Consider the following 24495-nt stretch of genomic DNA (forward strand, 5'->3'; position numbering starts at 1 on the left):
GTCACCCTATTCTAGTTAAAATATAGATGTAAGCTCAATGTTAGGCTCGTTTCTATCCCTCCCTTGCATTGGTTAAACGTTTCTAACAAGGAGAATGAATGTATCCTTTCATCTATTGCTAGCGTTTCATTCCAAATTAGTTACAAATAGTTCGAGGTAATTCAAAACGAAGCCTTCCTTCTTTTTGAGTTGTCTCATTAACCTCTAGCTTTAAGGATTTAGTTATAGTGTTAAAAGTGTTTAATTTGCCTTGCACTGGTTATATCCCCCTCAAAAAAATGTTTATAAACTCTTGACTAATCCCTCCAACTAACAGATTGAAATCAGTCCCCGTGCGGAAGCTTTCGAGTGGAAAACGGAATCCATTTCGCGATCCTTCGTTCATTTTGCTGTAGCTTGCGTGTTTTCAATGTTGGTGTTTATTGGAATCGTTTATCAGATAAATCGGCGTGATGTCATTGCTTGAAAATGTTTTTTCGCGCAATAAAAAACACATGTTGGTATTTTTTTAAAAATCATCCGATCGCAATCACAAATTTCATCGCTTTAAACTTTGCTTAGAACATCTTTGTACAATATTATTTCTAGAATGCTTAGCTTTGTTCGCATTTTTTAAGGAATATCTCTTTTTTAATATTTAATTTTTTAAGATACAGAATAAACAAACAAAAACTTTGCAAATCCCCTTTTTTAAGGCCGCAATTCAAGATTATTTTCATATTTTTTATAGTTCGTGTCAAAAAGGAGATTCTTAAAAAAATTGTTTTACTTGAGTAAATAAGAGTGTTTTTTTAAATATAAAAATAGCTTAGGTCCTTAAAAAACTCTGGAATTGTAATTTGAAATCATTCAAGTTATTCTATATTTCTTTCTAATAATTATATCTTGTTAAAAAACATTAAATTGTCTTCTTTTTGTTTTCTTTTGTTCTGAATTCAAAAAACGGCAAATATACATAAATGTGATCTTTTTTAAGATAACTCAACTTTCAAAAAGTAGTATAAATTATTCCAGATTATTTCTTCTAGTGTACATTTTGCAAATGCAACATATCGCCGACAAGTATGCAACTTGCAACTCAATTATGTTGCAGTGGTGACACACACAAGTTGTGTAACATTCTTTTTTTATATCTTGTAACTCTTTATTATTTCTAAACAATTCAATAAAAATGTTTGTTTTTAATGAGATTTGTCTGCACCTTTTAGAATTCTTATAGTAGTTATAATGCACACAACAAACACTGAAAAATTGCTTTTCTAAACAAAAAAACATTTGCAAAATTCAATCACAAAATATTCCAAATGTCAAAAAACATCAACAATTCTCACCATAAACACAACACAAAACATGCAACACAACAGTCAAAACATAACCTCCCTTCAAAGCGTTCTCACAAGAAATCATACTCATGTGTCACTCATTCACCACAGACACCAGCAGGCTCACACCTCACACCGCAGTAACTCATGAATTCTCACCCACAACACACGCTGATGGATGTCGCACGTGTCTCACTTCTCACGCTCTCACCTACCTTCACTGTTGCCTGACGGTATCGTAACTGTAAGCCTCTCAACCTTTGCGTGTGTGTATCTCATAGTAGAGTATGATCTCTCATCAAAGTCACTCATACGCTCACTAATCTCATCTCATCCCCACTCCTCACCGGCGCTCATCCCCCACTCCACTCCCACCTCCGATCATTTGACGGTGCGCGCGGAAATTTCGCAAAATTGTCCCTTGTCCCAAAAACTCCTCGAAATCTCGAAAAAAAAATCCAGTGCAGGGAATTATTCAAACATTACTATGCATCATCTTGATGACAGTCGCGATTGTCACAGACTTCTGGTGCAGCTGGAGGAGACGGAGCGGCACTTTGAGGAGTTTTGGACGGTGCACTTGTCGCGGCTGAAAAAGTGCCTGGAGCTGCGCCGGTTCGAGCAGGACTTCCGGGAGCTGCAGGGCAACTTTGATCGTCATCTGAGCGCCGTGTCCGACATGACCGAGATCGGCGAAACGGTCGAGCGGATGGACCAGCTGATTCGGATGACCAAAGAGTTCCAGCAGAGTGCGGCCGTGGACGTGGAGCGGGCGGACCAGGTCATAGCGGTGGGACAGCGGTTGATCGGGTCCAAGGGCTGTATCAGCTCGTGTCCGCGGGAGGTCGTCCAGCCCAAGTGCGACGAGTTGACGCGGGTCTGCGAGCTGATCAACGAGCGCGTTTCGAAACGGATCGAAACGTTGATCAAGGCTCGAGAGCTGATGGAGCGGGTCGAGAAGGTAGGTCAGCGTGGGGAACTCATGGAGCAACTCATTGAAGGGATTTTCTCTTTTCAGGCAAATCAGTGGTGCGCTCGGGGTATCGAACTGCTCGCAACCCAGCGGATCGAGAAGTGCTCCGTGTCGGCGGATATCGCCGCCAAGAGTTTGCTGGAGATCCAGGAGTTTGTGGCGTCGGCGGCGGACTTCAAGTTCAAGAATGTGATCCAGGAGAGTACGACGCTGGAGACGAAGGCGCTGGTGTCGCAGGTGAGTGACGATTAACGCCGTTTGTTACGTTCAAATGCATTTTTGAATTATTTTTGAGAATGTTTTAACTGGTCAAACATTCTTGACCTAAATTTTGAACCTAAATTTTACGTTCTTCTGAGCTTTTTGAAAATAGGCATAAGGTCAAATAAAGGTACTTTTGCCCTTTATGTCTAAATGGATAGTGCGACCAAAATGTCGAAAGACATAAGGTCAAAAAGACAAAAGGTCCAATGTGTGTGTGCAACCAAACAAACGGGACCACTCAGTCGCTTCTTACAAATTGAGTTGTTTCCATGTATTTTTAGACCTACATTTTATACATGCAAATAACTCGCATAGGCATTTGGAAGGTGTTAGCTCTGCCGAGCTTCGGTGACCCATTTCTACGCTGGCTAGCCGAGCGCGAGGTACTTCAGCTTTATCGACAAGCCCCGCCCTGAAGAACGTTTACACCAATCGGATTCAAACGTTATTTAGAACTTCCGAAACCCTTGTCAAATGGACAAGGACCCAGCGCGTATATAGTTGATAGTAACAGTATACCTAATTCCAGTCATTGCTCACCAAGTCGCGATGGCCTAGTGGTTAGCATTTTTGCTTACCAATCCAAAGGACGGGGGATCGAACCCCGATTCGAGCGACTTTGATTTTTCGTACATGCTCAGAGTTTCAAGATTAATATTTCCTATACTTTCTCGTTGGGAGCAGATGGGTATCGAACAACAAAGCGAAACACCGTAACCAGTCAGCCACGGCCGCTCCCTTCGAAAGGACAAAACGTCGAATGTAGCTAAAATATTTAATTTTGTGATACTGTATGTTTTATGCACAATTTTTAAATTCTAACATATTATATGATTTTGTAATTTTTACTACAATTCTTTTAAATTAAAAAAAAGTTTTTTGCTTTAATTTTTAAATCTGACTTGAACTTTTTGGGTGTCTCCCGTATGACCAAAGAAGTCATTTCCATCGTCAATTCATATCATGTCCATATCATTTTCCATACAAATTTGGCAGCTGTCCATACAAAAATTATATATGAAAATCAAAAAATCTGTATCTTTTGCAGGTATTTTTAGAATCGATTTGGTGTCGTCATCAAAGTTGTAGGTATGGATGAGGACACAACGCAAAAAATATATATCCTTTCAAAAAGTTATTCTAGATTTTTAATATCGTCATTCTTATCAATAAAGAGCAAAATTTAATTTTTTAACATTGAAAATCGAATCATTAGTTCCCGAAGACTTAAACGCTCTCAAAGCGCTTAAGATATTTTTTTTTTTTTTTTTTTTAATTTATATTTATTCAAATTTCTTTTCCATGTACATTCATTCAGTTAAAATATTATTGAGTGTCCAATCACAAACGATGACTTTTCACCTCAATTTTAAATACTAGCAACTTTCATTTATTCATGAAATATTGTAGCTTTCGCTATTCAGTGATTTCAAATGTAGGAGGTCCTACATGTACAAAAGGGAAAAGGGATACCTTAAAACTAACTTATAAACTATATAAAGAGCGGATCAATGCAGCTGAAGACTGCAATGATTTTTGTCGAAATGCATCAATTATCTTATTGGACATAACATCCAAAGTGTCAACTTCGGCTAATTGATGAAGTTCACTGGTGCTGAACCAGGGAGGAAGTTTCAGAATCATTTTCAGAATTTTGTTCTGAATCCTCTGAAGTTTTTTCTTCCTGGTTAAGCAACAGCTTGTCCAGATCGGCACAGCATAAAGCATGGCAGGTCTGAAAATTTGTTTATAAATTAACAGTTTATTCTTGAGACAAAGTCTAGAATTCCTGTTTATAAGTGGATACAAACATTTAATATATTTGTTACATTTAACCTGGATACTTTCAATGTGATCCTTGTAAGTAAGGTTTTTGTCAAAACCAAGTCCAAGATATTTCACTTGATCCTCCCACTTTAAATTTACCTCATTCATCTTTATAATGTGATGACTTTTTGGTTTAAGAAAATCAGCCCTTGGTTTGTGAGGGAAAATAATAAGTTGAGTTTTGCAGCATTTGGAGTAATTTTCCATTCTTTCAAATAAGAATTGAAAATATCCAAGCTTTTTGTAATCTTCTTGTGATGACACGAAGGCTTCTGCCTTTGGCGGAGATGCTTGTGTCATCAGCAAAAGTGATTTCTGACATCCTGGGGCAAATCAGGCAAGTCAGAAGTAAAAATATTGTATAAAATTGGACCCAAAATGCTTCCTTGAGGGACGCCAGCACGTACAGGTAGTTGATCAGATTTGCTATTCTGATAACATACCTGCAGAGTACGATCCGTCAAATAATTTTGAATAATTTTCACGATATAAATCGGAAAATTAAACCTTTTCAATTTCGCAATCAAACCTTTATGCCAAACACTGTCAAATGCTTTTTCTATGTCTAGAAGAGCAGCGCCAGTAGAATAGCCCTCAGATTTGTTGCTTCGAATTAAATTTGAAACTCTCAACAACTGATGAGTAGTTGAATGCCCAAGGCGAAATCCAAACTGCTCATCAGCGAAAATTGAATTTTCATTAATGTGCGTCATCATTCTATTAAGAATTATTCTTTCGAATAATTTACTAATAGATGAAAGCAAACTAATGGGCCGATAGCTTGAGGCTTCAGCAGGATTTTTATCCGGTTTCAAAATCGGAATTACTTTGGCATTTTTCCAACTACTGGGAAAATATGCCAAATCAAAACATTTGTTGAAAATTTTGACCAAGCAACTTAAAGTTGCTTCTGGTAATTTTTAATTAAAATGTAAAAATGCCATCCTCACCAGGGGCTTTCATATTTTTAAATTTTTGATAATAGATTTTATTTCATTCAGATCCGTATTAAAAACTTCATCTGATGAAAATTCTTGTTCAACAATATTCTGAAATTCTATTGAAATTTGATTTTCAATAGGACTCAAAACATTCAAGTTGAAATTATGAGCACTCTCAAACTGCTGAGCAAGTTTTTGAGCTTTTCCCCATTAGTTAATAGAATATTATCACCATCTTTTAAAGAAGGGATGGGTTTTGAGGTTTCTTAAGAACCTTTGAAAGTTTCCAAAAAGGTTTGGAATAAGGTTTAATTTGTTCGACATCTCTTGCGAACTTTTCATTTCGCAGGAGAGTGAATCTGTGGTCAATAACCTTTTGCAAATCTTTTGAATTCGCTTCAGTGCAGGATCACGAGAACGTTGATACTGTCTTCGGCGAACATTTTCAGACGAATCAGAAGCTGAAGATCGTCATCAATAATGGGAGAATCAAATTTGACTTGGACTTTAGGAATAGCAATATTCCTAGCATCCAAAATTGCATTAGTTAAAGATTCCAAGGCTGAATCAATATCAGCTTTGGTTTCTAAAACAAAATCATGATTTAAATTATTCTCAATATGATGCTGATACCTGTCCCAATTAGCTTTGTGGTAATTAAACACAGAACTATTGGGTCTGGTAACTGCTTCATGAGAAAGTGAAAAAGTTACTGGAAGGTGATCAGAATCAAAATCAGCATGAGTCACTAAAGGACCACAATACTGACTTTGATTTGTCAAAACCAAATCAATTGTTGATGGATTTCTAACAGAAGAAAAGCAAGTTGGCCCATTCGGGTATAAAACCGAATAAAGACCAGAAGTGCAATCTCTGAACAGAATTTTACCATTGGAATTTACTTTTGAATTATTCCAAGATTGGTGTTTGGCATTAAAATCACCGATGATCAAAAATCGAGATCTATGCCGAGTAAGTTTATTCAAATCCCCTTTGAAATAATTTTTATTTTCCCCAGTGCATTGGAATGGCAAATATGCAGCTGCAATCATAATTTTCCCAAAAGAAGTTTCAAGTTCAATGCCCAAACTTTCAATAACTTTTAACTTAAAGTCACGTAACGTGCTATAAGTCATACTACGGTGGATAACTATTGCAACTCCACCGCCATTTCGATTCATTCGGTTATTAGTTATAACTTTATAATCTGGATCACTTTTCAAATAAGTGCCAGTTTTTAAAATGTTTCGGTTATAACAGCAACATGCACGTTATGAACTCGTAAAAGTTGAAAAATTCATTTTCTTTCGCTTTTAAAGAGCGAGCATTAAAATTCATAATATTGATGGAATTACTTAGATCCATGATTAAACTTCAGGGTAAGAACAACATCATTCGCAAATTTTAATCCAATCTGGATTGCTTCCATCATGGATGTAGCATTACTCATTGTTTGAATCAAACCAAACAGTGAGTTTTGCAAAAAGTCATTTTTCAAACGTAACATCGCCGAGATCAGAAGATCCCAAAGCGTTGCCAGCAGAAAAATTTTCAAATGAGATTTGAGGTACCTGCCCAATTTCAGAAAGATTGGTAGAGGATTTAAAATTCGTGGATGAACCCGAAACGACGTTAGCATAAGAAATGCCATTGTTGTTACCTAACTTTTCCACGGTAGGGGTATTTCTAGAATTGTTCGAGTGAGACAGCACGAACGTTTGATTTAAAGATGCAGGTACAACCTGACTTTGAGAAAATTTCGGTTTGGATTTCGGCTGATGCTTAGCACGAGAATCCAAAACCTTTTTCTGATGGGGCAATCCCAAAATTTGATTTGTGATTTCCACCACAATTTGCACATTTAAATTGGGTGACTTCTTTCACGGGACAATTGTCCTTGTCGTGAGAAGAATCCCCGCAAACCATGCATTTTGGAACCATGGCGCAATGATCAGTACCGTGACCGAATGCCTGGCAACGCCGGCACTGGGTCAGATTCTGGCCATTACCGCCATGTTTCTTAAAATGCTCCCACTTTACCCGTACATGGAACAAAAACTGAACTTTGTCCAAAAGTTTCAAATTGTTGATTTCATTTCTGTTGAAATGAATCAGATAAAATTGTGAAGTCAAACCAAAGCGAGAAATATTCCCGTTTGATTTTTTCTTCATCGGTATTACTTGGGATGGGGCAAAGCCAAGCAACACCTTAAGTTCGTTTTTGATCTCATCCACCGACAAGTCGTTGGAGAGACCTTTCAGGACCGCCTTGAATGGACGAGCATTCTTGGTCTCATACGTGTAGAAATTGTGTTTGTGGTTTTCAAATAACCAACAAAAGTTTGGTGATCTTGTAAAGATTCCGTCAACAAGCGACATTCTCCTCTTCGACCAAGCTGGAACGAAACTTTCAAATTGCAAGTTTCCTTGCAATTCTTCAGTTGCGTTCGAAAGCTGGCCAAATCGGAGACGGAAGTCACTACAATTGGCGGAGCCTTTACTCGTTTCTCGACGGCAGAAGGCTCAGTACGAGGAGAAGGTTCCTTGTCATCAGTTTCGGATAAAACACCGAAACTGTTTGTCAATGGAATTTGAGGATTGACCTCACATTCAGAATCAGAATCAGACCTCAGAAGAGGCTGTTTTCTTTTTCTGTTTCCGTTACCCGGTTTAGCGTTCAAACGCTTCACCGACGTAACGACCAAATCTTCAGAAGATTTGCGTTTACCTTTGTTTTGACGCATTTTGCAAGCAAAGTTCTCTTAAAAGATGGCTTCGTTTGTAAAATACAACAAAATTTCAGGCGGGGTTAGTCTTGAAAAGACTGTTTAGAATTTTGGAAAATAACTCAGGTAGTCTTTAAAAAGACTGTGAATTTTGTTTTGAAATAACTCTGAGCTTAGGTAGTAAAAATACCGCAGCTCTAGTGTCCGTTCACCACGAAGGTTCGCAAGACACTGCGCTTAAGATATGAAATTGCTTCAAACTACCGGCAACATGTTCTTTTGAACATTAGTTAGTCACTAACTTGAAAAATAATCCCGAAACATGTAAATAATTAGCAAGCGCCATAAAAAAACAAACGCGCAAAGTCTTTTGACGTTTGACTTTAGACGACCCATTCCAATCAAAGGCTGAAGAAAACCGAGCGAGAAGCGAAGGCAAATAAAGAACAAATGATGGCCACCAACGCCACCAGCAGCGCCTGCTGGAGTGAGCCAGTAATGCCAGGAAAAATTTTCTGTAAATGCCACTCTTCGTGAGTGTTCCCTTAAAAATTCGTCACAAATGGCAGCACTGCAAGCAGACACAAAAGAGCGTTGGGCATTCTCGTCATATTAGAACACAATTCGACGCTGTCGTGCTATCATGTCGCACCCGCCATTTCGACGTTCCGAGAAAAACGCGTTTTGATGTTTGGCCTTGAATAAACAAAAACGAGAGCACGCAATGTAAACAATGAATAACACGTTTTGTTTGGTTGACCATTCAGTGCGTTGCCCCGAAGTTTGGTTGGCGTCAAACGCATCCCTTTGGCCAATTATCGCACTTACATAAATTTTCAGGGAGTGACAAGATAGCACGACAAGATTGTAGCTTCTTTCGTATGAAAAGTGATAAAAATCCGCAAAGCTTTTTTGGTTTTTATTGAATATCTCAGGATTGAAATCGGCGAGAGCGGCCGTGGCTGACTGGTTACGGGGTTCGCTTTGTAAGCGAATGGTTCTGGGTTCAATTCCCATCTGCTCCCAACGAGAAAGTTAAGAACACATAAAAATTTGAAATGATGAATATGAACGAAAAATCAAAGTCGCTCGAGGCGGGATTCGATCCCCCGTCCTTTGGGTTGGTAAGCAAAAATGCTAACCACTAGGCCAGGACGACTTGGTAAGCTAGAACTGGAATTAGGAATACTGTTACAGAGAGCGAGTTGTGGCGCTATAGGGGGATGGCGTCGCTATTTTTAGACCATGTTTTCCACTTTTTCTCATCGAAACCGACTACTTTATCGACTTAATTTTGCTGGGCGAGATAGGACGCCGTCTATTTTTAGACGATGACTCAGCACTTTTCCACTCTTGCACCTCAAAAAACCAGGTGGCAGCACGATGTAACGCCACGTCCCTATAACCACGGCAAATAGTGTCCAGGGCATTCGTGGAAATACAATGTCCCATCCCAGAGGGTCCCGGAGTACCAAACCTTCTTAGCATGGTGCTCCCAACGAATACAACCAAAATCTCGGAGCGTATGGTGGTGTGTCCCCACGCTTCTTCCTCCCCTGTCGATTCAGAATTGTGTTGTTGTTCGAACACTCAGTGCTCAAACTCAACCCAATTACGAGTCATCTCTGCGATACGGCTTTACGCAGTAGGCCTGGCCGCTTTAACGCTTGTGATGTTTCAATGCATTTCGATGCAATGGCGCACTACAAATGTTAATAAATGACAAGAAGAGTGCTAGGCGTCATCTAACCTAAGGCACTCTCCAGGATCCCTTCGAAAGATTGGCTGCGCTAGGGTCTGATTAGATTAGATTAGATTAGATTAGAATATCTCAGGATTGAAATCGAATTTTTGAGATCTGTGAAGGTCAAAAGGTCAGGCATTGTGAGCTGCACAAAATGGCGTTCCTTACTCAATTTGGCCCAAAATGCACGTACAACAAGTTAGCACGATGGCTACGAATTGAGATTTTTTTCAATGCTTGTAAAATGAATGAAATAGCTTTTAGTAAAAGTCAAATTAAACAGAAATGTTTACAAACAGTTGCTCTACTCGTTGGTGTACTTGGTTTTAGTAAATTTCAAGGAACACTACAGATTATCCAGCATCATTCAAACACGTCCGCTTATTAGGCTTAAAATTATTATATTTCCGCTAAACTGTTAAAAATGAAAAAAAAAACCGTTTAAAAAAATGTTGCTGACCTACTTTACCTTCAAGTTAATTTTTTATTGCAAACTCAATTTTACATTAAAAATCCGATTTTTATTTCACCATATTGAAAAAAAAGTCGTAACTTCATCAACATTTTTCCCTCTGCAAAATGGCTTCTTTGATCCTAATTGACGGTGCTTTTATTTTTTAATTTCAAAGACATTTTAATATTATTTCGAAATGATTTGTTCTTGTTTCAATAATATTTTTGTAAGTTTTCCCATTCATTCAAACATGTGCAATTCCTTAAAAAAATCAAATTCATAAATATTTTAATATTTTTCAAAAATAATTTATTCTAGCTAAATAAAAGTTTTATGACATGAGCAGTTCTTGTGAAACTTATATTTTTGTTCTAAATTATTTTTGTGACTGTATCCATTTTTCGAACGTTAGCAGTATTTTATTTAAATTATGAAAAAATGACTAAATTCAAACATATTATAAGAGATTTATGATCTTGATAAAAATATAATCAAAAAAATACTTTTCCCGGAATTTGCTTTTGCCATTCAAATGGTTTTTTTTTAATGAGTTTGTCAACTGTGTACTCTTCCCAAAATTTGACGAAGTTTTTTTGTTAAAATGTTTGAATTTTTGTCCAAAGCAAAAGCAGTGGATCAAATCTATTGACATTGAACTGCCTATAATAACAATGTCATGCATAAATTTAGATTTATTTCAGAAAATTTGAATTATTTTTTCAAAAGTTTAATTCAATCATTAAATGCATAACAGAAACAAATTGTAACAACTGCAACTATTTACGACCATTACGTCTCTCCATGCCTTAATAAAATTTATCACAAAAGTGAGATCTAAATTAGTGTGTCGTATGGTATTCGTAATAGCCTCTTTTTTCCATTATGGTCCCCCAAAGTGACAGCCAAACGATGACATTACAAATCTGCCGTGCTCTAACAGGTGGCGCTGCTGACTTTGTTGGCCAAACAAAGCTCGGGCTATTCGCGAACAGTGGTGAATTATTCCCATGACGAATTGGAAGAATTCGCAGGGCCCGGCTGTCGGTACTGTTACATCGACGAACATATAGCATTACTCTGAAGATGATCACTTTCACTGATGGTGGTTTCTGTTTCTGTGCTTGGGACGTAACACAACATCGTGGGGGTGTTGTTTTGGGTGATTTGAGGGGGAAGATATCGGAATGTGCATCGTGAATGCCCTGTGGCGAACACATGATGACGGGTTGTGATGTTACGGTAATTCTGTTTGTATGACTTGGATGAATAGTCTTTTTATGAAGAGAAACAATTTTTGGTTGATTTTTCTCAATATGAGGAAGTTTTAATCAATTAAAATATCCTATTCACGAATTGCCAGCGGATGCGATATTTCCGGGTTATAAAATTTGATCAACACCAAACTACACTTCAAACGTCTGATAACAACGTGTGGCCGCAGAAATGCAGATGAAAGACGCAAGATAGCAAACAAAAATATCGCACATAGTAGGCGCAAAATTACAATACACCTTTTGGCGATTTTCCGCATTTTCCTCCTCTCCGCCAGCTGACCAGACCGCCTTCTGTGTGTTTCATGGCCTACTGTGTTGGCGTGTGTTATGTCATATCGAGAAAAAATGGAGAAGAAAATATGAGAAAAAAGATGGACAAAATAATTGCCAGAGACAGGGGGTGCGATCTTATGGCATTATGCAAGGGAATCGCTCTTCTCTTCTACTTCCCTATCTTATAATGTTGACCTCGCTTCCAAAACTGGCCGTCGGCAGGCCGGCCAGACCTGCGTGGAACGAGGTGATGAAGAGGAAAAGTGTCTCGACGAAGGCGGCGCGACGAGATTCCCAAAAATATGATGGACAGCGGCTTGAACCGCACTGACGGTGGGTCAAATTTAGTTTTTTTAACAAAAAATATATCTGCATTAGAAAAAACTTCTTTCCAAATTTATGCAAAGAAAGAGTAACAATAAAAAAATAAATTTCCAGTTAAATCTTTGTTTTGAACCACCGTCTAAAACTAAATGAAATATGCCCCAATACCAAGTCAACGACAGTCCGTTTAGCCCAACGAGCCCCGCACGACAGGCCGTTAGAAGCCATCAGTCAGAGGCAGGTTCACGCTGGTCAAGTTCCATCAGAGGTGACACAACGGAACCAAAATTTCAGCCCAGTGGTGCCGCGGAATTGATTAGGCTCTGGGTGGCTTAAAATATGCCATATTTTAGGCTGTTACGACGTGGCCGTGCCAAGTGATAACCTAATCGATCGTCGACTTGTTGCAGATATTAGCGGATGTGTGTGTGTTGGCCTTTCTTGCGCGGGGGAGCTCGCATCAAAGTAGGTCAGCTAAATCAATCGCAGCACGCTGCTTAGAAGGAGGTGTCAATAAAACAAACCAAAATCAGGCAAAAATGTTCTCCGGAAGTGACGGATCTAAATCGGCCAAAAGTACGCCAACATTCAAATTACCGAGGAGCGTAGGGATCCAGAGCGGCGAACGCTTGCGGACATGGAACGTCGTGGACGAGGGTTCAGTCCGGTCCGCTCCGACAAGGTTCGACGCGAGAAAGATTTGCTGGGGCCGCTGAAGAAGGGCGTTCCGGCACCACGGAGGCTCTAGCGGATTTTATATGAAAAATCGAGCTTTGTACGGAATGTTTGCGGCCAGCCCTACCTCGTTGCGTTAACCGCAGAGACGAACTTTGTGAACGTACCCTCATTTTACGGAAATAACGAATAAAATGTCGCTTGAAAAGAATAACAAACATTTGCGTAATCATTGCCTTAAAAGGGACACTTTTTATATTTGACCGTCCCATTTATATTTAATTTGTTTGTCGATAATTTTCATGAAAATAGAAAATTTCCTTTTGTTTGTCCCCAAACACCATCACAAACCGTCGACTCACCTTGTCGAAATTCCAAAAATCACCACTCTCAACCGAGTCCCCCACCCGACGAGGTCGGGATGATTCTAATAGTATGGATCTTCGTGGCCTCCGCCGTCAGTTCCAGCACCGGTTCGCATCACCTGTGTCAAATCTCGCTCGACTGTTCGCAGCCCCTTACCGCGGCTATGGTTCGGTGTTTGGAACCGTTTCGTAGCCGGTGGATGGTACCGCTGATTCGTCCGGGGATTCCGACTAACAATGGAAAACACCTGCTGGACTTGTACGTGAACTCAACCGACGACCCCCGTTGTGGTACGCTAGGAGTGGTCGCTGAAGTGGCGGAGAATGGAACGGTGGCCGTCAATTTGGTGGTGGGTTGCCGTAGCTTCGCATCGCTTCCGATGTTTAGCTTGAGCTACGCCACGGACAACCGGTCGACGTTGATGCCATGCGGTCGCAGTATGGCTGGCAGGTTGACCGAACATTTGTGGGATTGTAGGATCATCCGGAGTGAGTTGCTCCGGTTGACTGTGATCTCCAATAACACTGTTTTGGTTGAAGACTTGTCAACGCAGGTGCCCCCGGGGACGCGTGTTTTCTTCAGGATTCAGCTTATGGCTCAAAATCTTTTCGGACATTACAGATGTCGTTGTAAGAACTATAACCAACATTTAGGACAACATCTGGACAAGTGCCGGACTCGACGACCTGTTTCAAAATCTGACAATTCAACCGTTGAGCTGGTGGTTGCTGTCACACTGATTGTGATGCAATGGCTTGGCGTTATTCTTGGAAAGATATGGTTCATGAGGGGAGAAGCCTCCTGCAAGGTACCTGCTCTGAAACGCTATTGACAGAGACGAATTTTCAGGCGAATGGTGAAACTTTCTCCAGTGAAGAAAATTTCCAAAACAGTATGGATTGGATAAAGAAAGTTTTGAAATTCTACGAATCTGTTTTTACTATGTATCAAACTCAACCATAATTGCTCATCAAACATAATAAAATACGAACCGATTTTCAAGTAGGTAGTACCTTATCCACCTGTAGTTATCATTAATAGCAATTGTAACCGCAGCCAGGATGCGTCAAATAGAAATAGGATTTTTTATAGTCACCGTACTCTCTTCAGCTGCCTCAGCTCAGCTTTGTCAGATATCGCTGGACTGTTCAGAACCCTTGCCGGAGCGCATGGTGCAGTGTTTTGCGCCGTTCAATAATCGTTTCATGGCACCTCTGACACGTCTTCAAAATCCGGTCAACGAAGGAAGACATCTGCTGGACGTATACGAAAACTCTACCGATGATCAGGACTGCAGTTCGCTTGGAGTATACGTCCAGGTCACGCAAAGCACCACCCTGTCCGTCAACCTGGTGATAAACTGTCAAAGTACCGCCACCTTGCCAATGTTTTTGCTAAACTACATCTCAAACAACCAGTCGGCGGAGTCACCTTGTGGCCAAAACAGGTCTGGAAGTTTGGCCGTAGACATAGTGGGACGTCGGTTCTACCGGAGTGAACAGCTACGTTTAACCGCAATCTCCAACGATACCGTGCTCGTGGAAGACCTGTCTCCGCAGGTTCCCCCGGGGACTCGGATGTTCTTCCGGGTTCGACCACAGAACAGTAGTCGCAATACACACAAGTGCTACTGCAAGAACTACAATGAATTGGCGCAGCGATACTACGCCACAGTCAGGTCCAGTTCTTGGCGAATGGTTCGCAAACGGAACACTTCGGAGCGCGAGTTTCGAATTGCGCTCGTGCTGGTGCTATTGCAGTTGCTCAGTATGGTGCTCGGGAAGGTTTGGATGATGAGAAGGATGCCGCGGAGGTGTTCGATTTTGAAACGTGCCTAATAAAATCATCACAAAAATTGGTATCGATGTGACAAAGTAGTGCGGCAAAATTACAAAATTGTGCCACACTGTTTTCCATACATTTTTGCCAATTTTCCAAAGATGCTTTTGGTGCAAACAAAAGTATTAAGAACGAACATAGACAGAATAGAAATGACTGGCTACACGGAGAAAAATCAGTTCAAAAAACGTTAATAAACGTTAATGATATTGATATTCTGTGTACAATTGGTACATACGTTTTTCAAAAACGTGTCATATAATTTGAACACAGTGTTCGTGGTTCCGAGTGTCATAAACGATTGTTCACCATTTTGGGGAACTGATTTTTCTCCGTGTAGATGTCTGGTAAACACTGACGAAAAACGATCGAAATGCCAAGTTGTTAGACCATATTTAATAGCAAAATTCTTCAAGTGCTATGTAAATCTCATTAGTGACCACAGTCTTATGACGTGCACCACTATGTCCCCAAGGGCAATGTTTCCTTGGAAAAAATACTCATCAAATTTCCCTGTTTAAGCACAGTACCATGGTTTGTTGGATGTCACTGATATCCTGGATTCTTATAGAAAGCTTCGTAACAGAATCCTCCCCGTTGGATTCGTTCTGCCAACTATCGGCCTGCAACCTAACTGCGGTGGACGTCCAGCCTCAGCAACATCGGCTTTGCGCGGAATCCTTCATGGCCCTCGGACTTAAACTAATAGAGCCTCGAAAGTACGAGCTTACACGCAGTGGAAGGCACTTCTTCGATCTTTACTTTAGTCCGTACGAAGAGGACTGCATTGAAACGAGACTGTATTTCGATCTGTACAACGGAACCATGAGTGTGAAAATGCTGTTGTCGTGTTGGAACACAACCATCTCGGTTTATTTAAATTTTTATATGAAAAGTCTTGCGAAGGATCGCTGCATAGATAAAGAGTCTACTTTTGCTGGAGTGGCTCATACCTGCAACTATCATCGCTCGGAGCAGCTCCGGCTAACCGTGATCGACAACAACACTCTGATGGTTGAGGATCTGTCCACGGCAGTCCCTCCCAGGTCACGAATGATCCTCTCGAACCGTAACTCGTCCTTCGATCACCAGAAAAAACCGTGCAACTGTCGGAATCTGCACCGTGACCAGAAACACTTTGACCGCTGTATGGACTACCTCATCAAAGTACATTCGAATAAAGCTGAAATCCAACGTGAAAAAGAACGCGCCTCGAGGGACTTCAAGATTGCATTAGCCATAGTGATTGCTTCGTTTCTGGGGAACCTCATTGCTCGATGGTGGGTGTTCTGGAAGTTCCCGGATTGCGAGTTTGTCACGAGGGTCGTTTACGTCGCTAGTGCGCAATCAAATTGTTCCAAATCCAGGCGGACATCGAAACCTGATCGGAAAGCAAGGTTTTTGGAAGTACCCCATCAACCGAAGCGTTGATTAAGGTCAACGGTTTTGTGGCTCTCTTGGGGGCAAGCTTGCAACACAGCTTTCGATTGTATTTACTTCCTTTTGCCAAATATAGGTACATCATCCATTGCTTGCTTACCAACGAAACATCATGGACATTTTAGTATCGATACTAACTGTTCTCATACAACTTTCAACACTATCCTGTTCGTCATTCTCGGATGTGATCTGTCAGCAGTCGGAATGTACCATACAGTCAACCCAGCCTCAGTTTTTCCAAACTTGCCTCAACTTTGACCGTCGAAAATTGTGACCGGTAGAGCCAAGAAAGTCCCTGCTCTCCAGCCATGCTCGTCACTTCTTCGACCTGTTCCACGATCCGTCGGGATCGACAAATTGTACCTTCTTAAACCTTTGGATCACCTCAGACAACGTTATCATGGACATTGAATGCGGGAAGACCACTACCAATCCGATGTATCACGTGGAGCAGATCAACAGCACCATCGAGATGTGTTTTCGGAAGTTCAAGATTTACTCCGACATGGCTCAACTTTGCCACTACCACAATAGAGAGCAACTCCGGTTCACCGTCCTAGACAACGATACCGTTCTCGTGGAAGATTTGTCCCCGGTGGTTCCACTGGGAACGCGGATGTTCTTCCGGACCAGGCCCGAAGAAGGGATTGGCGACGATCAATGTCCGTGCCGGAATGTGCTACGAGATGATAAGTTCTACAAAAAGTGCAGCCAGTTCCGAGATCGCGTACAGACGGAATTTGAAGCCGACTCCTGGTTCAAGGTAGAGCTGGAAAGTTCCTCTGTCGAGGATCGCTGGATTGCCGTAGGTCTGCTGCTGACGGCTTGTTTGGCTACCGGATTGGGATTGTTGTGGGCTAACGGGAGGCCTCGGCAAGTAAGGGAAACGTCTAGAACACACGCAAAAAAGCTTCGACACACCTTTTTACTTGTGAAATTTATCACTACAAAGCCAACAAGAGTAGAATGTTTGGAGGTATAAACGAAAATTTGAATACGAAAACAATCTTATTTTTTCAACAAGATATATTTCAAGTAGAATGTTACAAACGACTTCTGCAAACGAACAGCATTCTGGTACAACTGCAACAGCACCTCACAACTTTCTACAACCCCGCAGAAAAGTCACTTTTTCGATCCGTCCACAAACGGAATCCGCTGTAGCTCTCTGAAACTCTTTATCAGTACCACCGAAGTTATAGTAACAATTGACAACTACTACATATCCATCGACGACGAAGTTGACTTTATAGCTGTCGGCCACTATTGTTAGTACCAACCACAACACACGGAGGAAAAAAGAGTTCCCAAAATCGTGAACAAGCGTTCATGAAATTGGGAACCACGAACAAAGTGTTCAAATTTCATGGTACGTTTATCTAAATCGTACCATGGGATTTGCACAATTTTTTTGTGTGATTCCTAATTTCATGAACGCTTGTTCACGATTTTGGGAACTCTTTTTTTCTCCGTGTAGTGTCTTCCTTTTAACTACAAGGACTTCGCCGCCTTGGGGTTTGAGTACAGCACGGAGCGACGGCGCCGCATACCCATATTTACACTTAGAATTCGAGAGCGCCCGCCGCGGGATTCGAACCAGCAACCACTGGATTGTGAGTCCAGTGCACGGTCCGATTGTTCCACACGGGCGGGTCCTACTACAAATCCATCGGTTTCTACAAAAGTACGACCGTCGCACGATATCGTCTTCGTTGAAGATTGTTTTCGCTTGGTATCACCGGGAATGCGAAACTTCTTCCGGATAAGATGGACTCCACGAAAAATAACGTGTTAAGAAGCCACGAAATGTTTAGACAATTCTGAAAAGCAAAGTGTTTCGGATAGCTGTGTTCTTTGTGATCTTCCCTCCTAGGATCACCACGTATGTTATCTCAAGCTTCAAGCTGGAACTGGAACTGGAAATGTCTCAATCAACTAGACCAATGAAAGCAAAGAAAACACAGAGCTAATTTCCTGACAGAATAACTATTTAATTTCCATATCTGGATTCACAACCCAATTGCACACCGGACCCGCCCGGTACTTCTCCATCAGTTTCCAAGAACGAGGAGTTCAGATCTTTTCTTTGCGTACTTGCAACGTAAACGACCTTTGCAACAAACTCGCTATCCGGAAACAGTCTGTTCACCAACCAGCGCCCAAAGAAGTTCAACATAAACGTAATCAGTATTATGACCAACCCCAGCTTGAAATCCCGCGAAGATCGCTCCTTCTCTTGCTGAAGCCGATCTTTACTGTGGTACAACTTATGGAGAAGATTTGTACAGCGACTGAACAGCCTCTGATCACGGCGTAGATTCCGACAGCGACATGGTTTCTTCCTTTTTTGCTCGTTAGATGAGTCACGGTTACTGAAGATCATTCGTGTCCCAGCAGGCACTGAAAGCGATAGATCCTCGACTAGCAGCGTGTTGTTTTCGATCATGGTGATCCGGAGCTGCTCCGATTGGTGATAACTGCAGCCTTTAGCTATTTCTTTAAAGTTTGAAATTTGTTCCACGCATCGATTTTTCAGGACATTGATTGCAGAGAAGTCAAGGCTCATGGATACGGTGGTGTTTCTACACAACAAAACCATTTTCACACTCAACGTTTCCTCGTACAGATAGACAAACAAGCTCGCCTTGATGCAGTCCGCGTCGAATGAACCGTAGAAAAGATCGAACAGGTGTCTACCCCAACGTGATAGCTTAAACTTTCGGGGCTCCATTGGTATTAAGTCGACGGCCATGAAGGACGTCGCGCAAAGCTGGACATCCACCGGAGACGTGTGGTTACAGACCGCAAGCTGGCAGAACGAATCCGGCAAGGATGAGCTAGTTACGATGGCTTTAACGAGAATCCACGAAACAATCGGAATCCACCAAAGCATGGTGTTGACCTTGGGTGGTGTGATTGAACGAGTTACAGTTTTCTGTATGGCGATGGTGGAATGAGGACAATAATGATAAGATGATTAGAGTCATTAATGTGGATCAATAATGTCTATGATTAATTGATTTTTGATTGACGAGACAATACATGGTTAGTTGATAGCGTATTTCACTTTAATGGGATCAAAAACCTCTTCTGAATTTTCTTCTGTTTTCAGTCGACAGCGGTACGATAAGCCTAAACCAAACTCCGCTTTTTTTAAACTTCCAAACTCCCTTTTTTAGCTCCTCAACGATCAACTTCGAGATAATCTTGTCCTTAGCCCAATTTTAACTCCATCGACCTATAATCGAGATACCTCAGAATTGCTAGCTTCCTTTGCCATTCTATCCACGAGTATTCCATCAAAATTAATCACGTACACAATGCTCGCGATGCACTTGTACTCCGGAAACCTCCTCGTCACCCACCACCGCCCAATTACGTTCCCCACCAATGAACCCACGGTTATGGCCACCGCAATCCGCACATCCCTGGCGGATCGTTCCGCCTCCCGTTGAATGAGCTCCTTGTTGCGAATCATCCAGTTGGTGTACTTTTCGCAGCTATTGAACCGTTTCTGGTCGCGACGTACGTTTCGACACGGGCACTGATTCTCCGGGACTTCTGTTGATACGTTACGATTGGTGAAGAACATCCGTGTTCCGGACGGAACCAGCGGGGACAGATCTTCGATAAGTAGGGTAATGTTATCGAGCACGGTGATTCGAAATCGTTCCAAGTGGTGGTACCTGCAGGTTTGAATCGTTTCAGGGACGATCGTGTCTCGTGTAACAAACGGAATTTCCAGAATATTCTTCGAGCTGAATCCCAAGTACGCATCATTACTTGCGTTTCCGCATTGCCACATGATGATTATGCCCAAGTGATTGTCGTTAAGATGGAACATCACTTTCAATGTAACACAGTTTTCTTGAAATAGAGTGTAGAAAAGATCAAAGAAGTGCCTTCCCCGACGTGATAGGCCAGTCTTACGAACCTTTGTTGGTCGCAGGACAAAATGGAACGGGGTCGTGCAAATGCGATACAGCTGGGGCTGAATGTTCACCGAAGTAAGGTTGCACATCGACACCTGGCAGGGAGATTCCGGTGGCGAGGATAAACTGATTGTTCCCGTTAGGATCACGAATAGAAGACCGAGCCACCAGGGAAAAGTCATGATGGTGATCTGACCAATGGCACCAAAGAATTTGATATATTTTGCGGCAATAATCAGTGAAAGCGTTGTGGTCGATAATGATTATATGTATGACGTCTAATCAGAGTTAATGACTGTGTTAAATTTTGTTACTAAATAAAGCCGTTGGCAAAACTAAATCACTTCACCGAAAATGTTTAGGGCGGGGTGCTCAAAGTTTTGAATGGCGGGTCAAATTTGAAGCTCATATGAGCCACATGGGCCATAAGAGAAATAAATATATATATTTTTAAAATTTCAATCTATAAGACTACAAAAAAAAACAAAATATTAGAAAAAAAAAATTACAGTTTTTTACAAAAAACCCTCCAATCAATTGGTTAAATTTTATTAAAATCAGAAAATAAAAAAAAATCAACATAAATATTTTTCATCTGCTTTTCATTGCAACTTTCGTGCCTCAACTATGACAAATATAACAAATATAATGAAAGTGTTTAAGTTGTATTTAAATTGTTTTTTTTTTATTTATTTTTAATATATATTTTAGAAGGGGTGACACAAACTTTTCAAAAGTGTGTTATTTATTTTATTCCTACAATTTTAATTTAATTTCAATAAATATTTGATGAACATTTTCTCATAGCTTACTCTTTTTAATCACATTTAAACATTTTACACAATATATGTTTCATATATTCGGTATCATAGTTTGGGTTTACCATACTTTGATCCCGATAAAACAATTAGTTTAATATTATCAAAATCTTAAAAGGTTCACAAAGTAGGCATAAACTAAACCATAAAATCATTTGAAGATGATCCAAGGGCCATTTTACATGATCATTCAAAATGCGGCCGCGGGCCACACAAAAATGACTTCACGGGTCACGTTTGGCCCGTGGGCCATACTTTGGTCACCCCTGGCTTAGGGTCATTGGATAGGTCTTTTAAATGCCTTTCTAAACATGTATGGGTAATTTTCTCTACCAACTCACACGAAATCGGGAAAAGTTGCCCCGACCTCTCTTCGATTTGCGTGAAACTTTGTTCTAACGGGTAACGGAGAAGCGGTACGAACCCTTTTGTTTTTGAACATGCGAAAAAGAGGGCTTTTTCAATAGTTTGCAGCCTGAAACGGTGATGAGATAGAAATTTGGTGTCAAAGGGACTTCAGAATTGAATCAGGGATCAGAATTGAAAAAACGTATTTTTCATCGAAAAAAAATCACTAAAAAAGTTTTAAAAACTGCCAAAACTTTTTTTTAAAGCGCGATAACTCGTGATGTTTATAAACAAACCCCTTATGTTTATATATCAAAATTTTTGTAATTGTAGCCCAACATTTCAAAAGGGCACATAACTTTTGTAAACAATAGTGTATCCCTTTCACTCAAATGACAGTTTACATAAGATGTGAAAGGGACACACTCTTGGTTAAAAAAGTTATGTGCCCTAATGAAATGGCAAGCACAAATTGTCTGCTCTACAACTTTGTAGAACATAATTACACTCTTAAAAATAGCCATGCAAAGTTTAAAAAAAAAACTAACTTAATCCACCTATGTAGTTGAGGCCTTCCTCACTCATTACTAGCAATGGCTGTACACAAATTTCATCTATTTTTTAGATCCAGAATAAAAACTAACTTAATCCACCTATGTGGTTGGAGCCTTCCTCACTTATTACTTATTCCTACACTTATTACCAACAAATTCTGATAACCTAACCAACGAAGGGTGGGATGGTGGATCCGGACATAGTTTACATACATTTAAATGAGATCCAGTTTCAAAAAACTACATAAATGTCACTTAAGTGGCCATATCTCGGGACAGGGTTGCCAGATCTTCAATGTTTTAGGCTCGTTGGAAAGGTTTTTTGATAAACTAACCAACGATGGGTCGGATGGTGGATCCGAATATAGTTTACATACATTTAAGTGAGATCCGGTTTCCAAAAAGTACATAAATGTCACTTAAGTGGCCATATCTCAAGACAGGGTTGCCAGATCTTCAATGTTTTGGACTCGTTGGAAAGGTCTTTTGATAACATAACCAATGATGGGTCGGATGGTGGACCCGGACATAGTTTACATACATTTAAGTGAGATCCGGCTTCCAAAAAGTACATCAATATCACTTAAGTGGCCATATCTCGAGACAGGGTTGCCAGATCGTCAATGGTTTAGACTTGTTGGAAAGGTCTTAAGTGAGATCCGGATATATGTAAAAACACATTTTTATACATAACTTTTGAACTACTTATCGAAACTTCAATCTGTATAAAACTCGATCTATGGGACCCTAAACCAAGTCGAATGCAACAAGTTTGGGTCAAATCGGTTCAGCCAGTGCCGAGAAACATGAGCTAGTTTGTTGGTCACATACATACACACACACACATACACACACACATACACACACACATACACACACACACACATACATTTGTTCAGTTTTCGATTCTGAGTCGATATGTATACATGAAGGTGGGTCTACGACGTTTTTATACAAAGTTCATTTTTAGAGCAGGATTATAGCCTTACCTCAGTGAGGAAGGCAAAACACAAAATTTTAAAATGAAAAATTTTGTTCTAAATGAAAAATGACCTTTCTGGGCTAATCTAGTTCCAACATTTTACAGTTGAGTTACAAAAAATGTTTTTTTAAAGGTGTTACGATGGGAAAGAGGTTTCGGATTCACCAAGTCTCGACAGCAGGCGTTTTGATAGTGCCAGCTTCAAGCTGTAGGAAGTAGTTTTATTAGATGAATTCAAGGTTAGTACAATAAATTTAATTCTTACAGTTTTAGTGCACCGTAGGGGCGATTTGGAACGTGGGTCAATGTCTACCGTAGAACTAGTGATCGACTTGTGAATAAACTTTTTATGTTTACTTTCGCTCGGCTTCTGATCGTCGATCGCGTGACAGCTGAAGCTTCGGGTCCGTCGGACCATCGGCATCTGGGGTACCTTGCAGCGTCGCGATTGAATTGACGGCGGACTACGTCGCAACAAAAGGAGTTTTTAAAATTTTGTTTTTTTTTTCGATGAAACATACGTTTTTTCGGAATTCTGTGCACTCCATTAAATCGGGCGTCCAATTTTACATTAAACATAACATACCTTTTGAAGTACTTTTCTAAACATCATAGCACAGACATTTGTTCAGAATTTATTTTTGATAGGTATACGTGAAGGTTTGTCTACGAGATTAAATTATGGAGTTCATTTTTCGAGTGATTTTATAGCCTTTCCTCAGTAAGGTGAGGAAGGCAAAAATATCCATTGATTTTTTATGGGACATTGCTAATAATAACAAAAATCTTTTTTTCAGGTCATCCAGCGAATCGACGACGTGCAGCTGATGTGCGACAAGCGGTCGACGACGCTGAAGAAGCTCGCGCTCAAGCCACCCCGACCGGTGCAAACGGTCACGCCGGAACCGGCCGTCCCGCTGCAACCCCCGGGCGGAGCCCCGCACCCCATCTTCCGCACCCGGAGGTCGTACAATAAGGTAAGTTTGACATTTTGCATATGTAATTTCACGTACACTTTAGATAAACAACTCCAAGTTTAAAGCGAACTTGGTAACCTGCGATTAAGCAACTCTCTTCTCAACGCCTGCTACGTTTAACGACCCTTACGGGCTGCAATTGGGTAACTCTGATCAATGACACGTGCAGTCATTAAAGACTTTCATTCTCTCACGGCGCCAACTATTCCTCTCGACTGTTAGCGTTTAATTGCGAGCTGTCGTTTTTCCTTTATCGCCCAACAATTATACTATTCATACTCGCACACCGACTTAAAGTCTAGTTTAGTGAGTCTGTTTGCATTTCCTTTTCCATTGTGATCCATCTTTAGAGGCCCGGGCGCCCGATGTATGTAATACTAATTTTCCCCTAATTTGCCCTGCGAGCCTTGGGAAAAGTTGCGCAATGCTTTCCACGCAAATT

The 24495-nt window shown here is 40.7% G+C and overlaps 1 protein-coding gene across 4 annotated transcripts in view; it reads left to right on the top strand.

The window, feature by feature from the left end:
* Positions 1 to 24495, top strand: part of LOC6047867 (guanine nucleotide exchange factor DBS) — a 216319-nt gene that overhangs the window by 61138 nt on the left and 130686 nt on the right. For 2 of the 4 annotated variants that reach the window (XM_038266278.1, XM_038266281.1), the window contains exons 5-7: positions 1785 to 2283; positions 2341 to 2532; positions 23874 to 24053. In XM_038266278.1, coding sequence (XP_038122206.1) covers positions 1785 to 2283; positions 2341 to 2532; positions 23874 to 24053 — 871 coding nt within the window. The remainder of the gene's footprint in view (positions 1 to 1784; positions 2284 to 2340; positions 2533 to 23873; positions 24054 to 24495) is intronic. The other 2 variants (XM_038266279.1, XM_038266280.1) reach the window with 2 other exon arrangements.

The sequence above is a fragment of the Culex quinquefasciatus genome, chromosome 3 (genome assembly GCF_015732765.1).
Source record: "Culex quinquefasciatus strain JHB chromosome 3, VPISU_Cqui_1.0_pri_paternal, whole genome shotgun sequence".
In the NCBI taxonomy this organism is placed as follows: domain Eukaryota; kingdom Metazoa; phylum Arthropoda; class Insecta; order Diptera; family Culicidae; genus Culex; species Culex quinquefasciatus.